The sequence below is a fragment of the Asparagus officinalis genome, chromosome 7, assembly GCF_001876935.1.
Source record: "Asparagus officinalis chromosome 7, Aspof.V1, whole genome shotgun sequence".
NCBI classification, from domain to species: Eukaryota; Viridiplantae; Streptophyta; class Magnoliopsida; order Asparagales; family Asparagaceae; genus Asparagus; species Asparagus officinalis.
In genome coordinates, this window is record NC_033800.1 from 93,496,542 (window position 1) to 93,499,010 (window position 2,469).

Below are 2,469 nucleotides of genomic sequence, written 5' to 3' on the forward strand. Positions count from 1 at the left end.
AATTCTCAAGGGCTATTAAAAGGGGATCCCAAGCAACTATGAAGAACAAGAAAGAAAAGAAAAACAGTGAGCAATTCTCAATCTCTCTCTCATAATTCTCTATAATATTTTGATTTCTGATTTTAATTTTTGGCAAACATCCATTGAGCAAGAGATCAAAGTTTCGCAGTAAACTTTGGTGTCAGCTTTCTCAGGGGGTTCTTACCGCTAGGCGTAGTTGCATCAAATCGTCTCACGAAGGCGGCGACTATTGTTCTAGGGCAGTGATCGCACGATTACCCCTTCTCAGGCCTGTGTTTTCTAACAATCTAGAACAATAGTCGCATTATATTCATTCTGTTTCAAATAATAAATCTGAAATTTTGTGTTCTATCATCCTTTTTGCCTAATTTCTGATTTTCTAATCTCTAATTCTAACTGTTGAATTTCTATAATTTACTTTCATCAATTTTGCTCGTTGTCTAATATTATTTATTCTTTGTTTTCAAGCATCAGATGCTAAATAATATGTTGCTTTGCCTATTGTTAAACGAATGACAGAATAAGGTTTATAAAAGCATCATATGTTTAAAACGTTCTTGCTTTATCTATTGTGAACATTGTTAAAATATCCTGCTACTTTTTTTTCCTAGTCCGACTTGGAACAGAGTTGCACGAAGGACCATTTGCAAGGCCCATTTAAGCATAATCTCTTCATGTCTATGTCTCTAAACTAAATTATTACTAGCATTACATTTTATTTGTTTTGTAAAACATAAGCAGTTATATCATTGTGCATATTAACTGTGCATTATATTAAATTTTGAGTTACTGCAAAGTTGCTTGTCCTTTGGAAAACGTATCATTTGCTTTTAATAATCTATATTCATTCGATATTGTATTACAAAGAAATTTTGTAGTTCTCTATATTTTCAATATATTCAGTTTGCATATAGCTTCATATTTATCCATTTTGATAGCAATATCATTGTCAGCCTTAAGTTTTCTTCATTTTGTGAACCATTGTAATATAGTTCTAAGTCTATATCTCACAAACAAGTTCCTTTCTCAGATCCTTTGAATCATCAAGACTAGCAATTTTTATTTTTAGATTTTATGGCTAATATTGATCTATCTAAGTCAGCCAAGCCTGAGAAGTTTACCGATTTGAACTACAAACGATGGGCTAAGCAGATGAAATATTGGCTTACAACTTTAGGACTTATTTCTACTATTGACTCTGATTTTTCCTTATCAACACCTACACCCTCTTCATCATCACAAGCTGAACCTACCTCCACACCTACCACAACATCCGGAATTTCCAAATCTTCTAAGGAAATAAACTTTCATTGTTACTACAGAATCCTTAGTGCTCTTTCAGACAAATTGTATGACATTTATTATGAGTATAAAGATGCAAAAGATTTGTGGGTATCACTAGAGTCTGAATATTGTTTAGATGATGCTGGTATAGTACGTTTTTCCTCCTCCTCCTTTAATAAGTTTGTTATGGTAGATAGTAAACCTATCAATGATCAACTCCATGAGTTTCAAGACTACATCCGATACCTTCAGCTGAAAGGAAATACTTTCTCTGAAGAATATAAGGTATCTAGTCTTATTGATAAACTTCCTCCTTCTTGGTCTTCTGAAGAATATAAGGTATCTAGTCTTATTGATAAACTTCCTCCTTCTTGGTCTGACTTTGCTAAAGATCTCCGTCATCTACAGGGTGACTTGACTCTTGTACAAGCCCTCAAAGGTATTAGGATAGAGGATCAACATAGTAAAAACTCTAAACCAAAAAATGAAATGAAAGCAAAAGTAAACCTAGTGGAAGAAAAGTCTAAGAACTTTAGAAACCCAAATCACAAACCCAATGGCAAGAATTTCAAGAAGAAGAATCATTCTCATCGTCCTAACCAACATTCCAATCTCTCTAGAAACCACAAACCTTTTAGCTAAAAGTCTGAGACTAAATTTTGCTATATCTGTGGGAGAACCAATCATCTTTTGACTCAATGCTACTACCGAAAGAAAGCTCCTATCAAGACTCCTGTAGGTGGAAAGGGTGAAGAAGCAAGTCATAGGGTCAACATAGTAGAAAATAACTCAGACTCCTTTAGGTTAGCTTCCTCTTCTTATGTAGTAAATTGTACCACTTTTTCTGATGACTGGTGGTTGGATTCTGGAGCGAATAATCACATTTCTTCTAATCGCTCTTGGTTTTCAACTTATCAGGAATCAAGTGGAGGAAGTGTAATTCTAGCAGGTGACTCGACTAGACAAGTAATGGGAAGTGGACGTGTGGACCTATAGATGACTTCCGGAAAGATTTTGACTCTCCACAATGTCCTACATGTACCATTACTTAGAAGAAATCTGATTAGCGAATCTGTTTTATTGAAAGTTGGATTTAGAATTGTTAAAGAGTCAAATAAGTTTGTAATTACCAAGAATGATATATTCATTGGTAAAGGTTTTGTT

The 2,469-nt window shown here is 34.1% G+C and overlaps 1 protein-coding gene across 1 annotated transcript; it reads left to right on the forward strand.

The window, feature by feature from the left end:
- LOC109847511 lies at nucleotides 1,096–1,947 on the forward strand. Its single transcript, XM_020416738.1, has one exon. The coding sequence runs from the start codon at nucleotides 1,096–1,098 to the stop codon at nucleotides 1,945–1,947; it is 852 nt and encodes a 283-aa protein (XP_020272327.1).

Coding starts and splice junctions, on each gene's coding strand:
- LOC109847511 (XM_020416738.1), top strand. CDS start 1,096: ATGGCTAATATTGATCTATCTAAGTCAGCCAAGCCTGAGAAGTTTACC.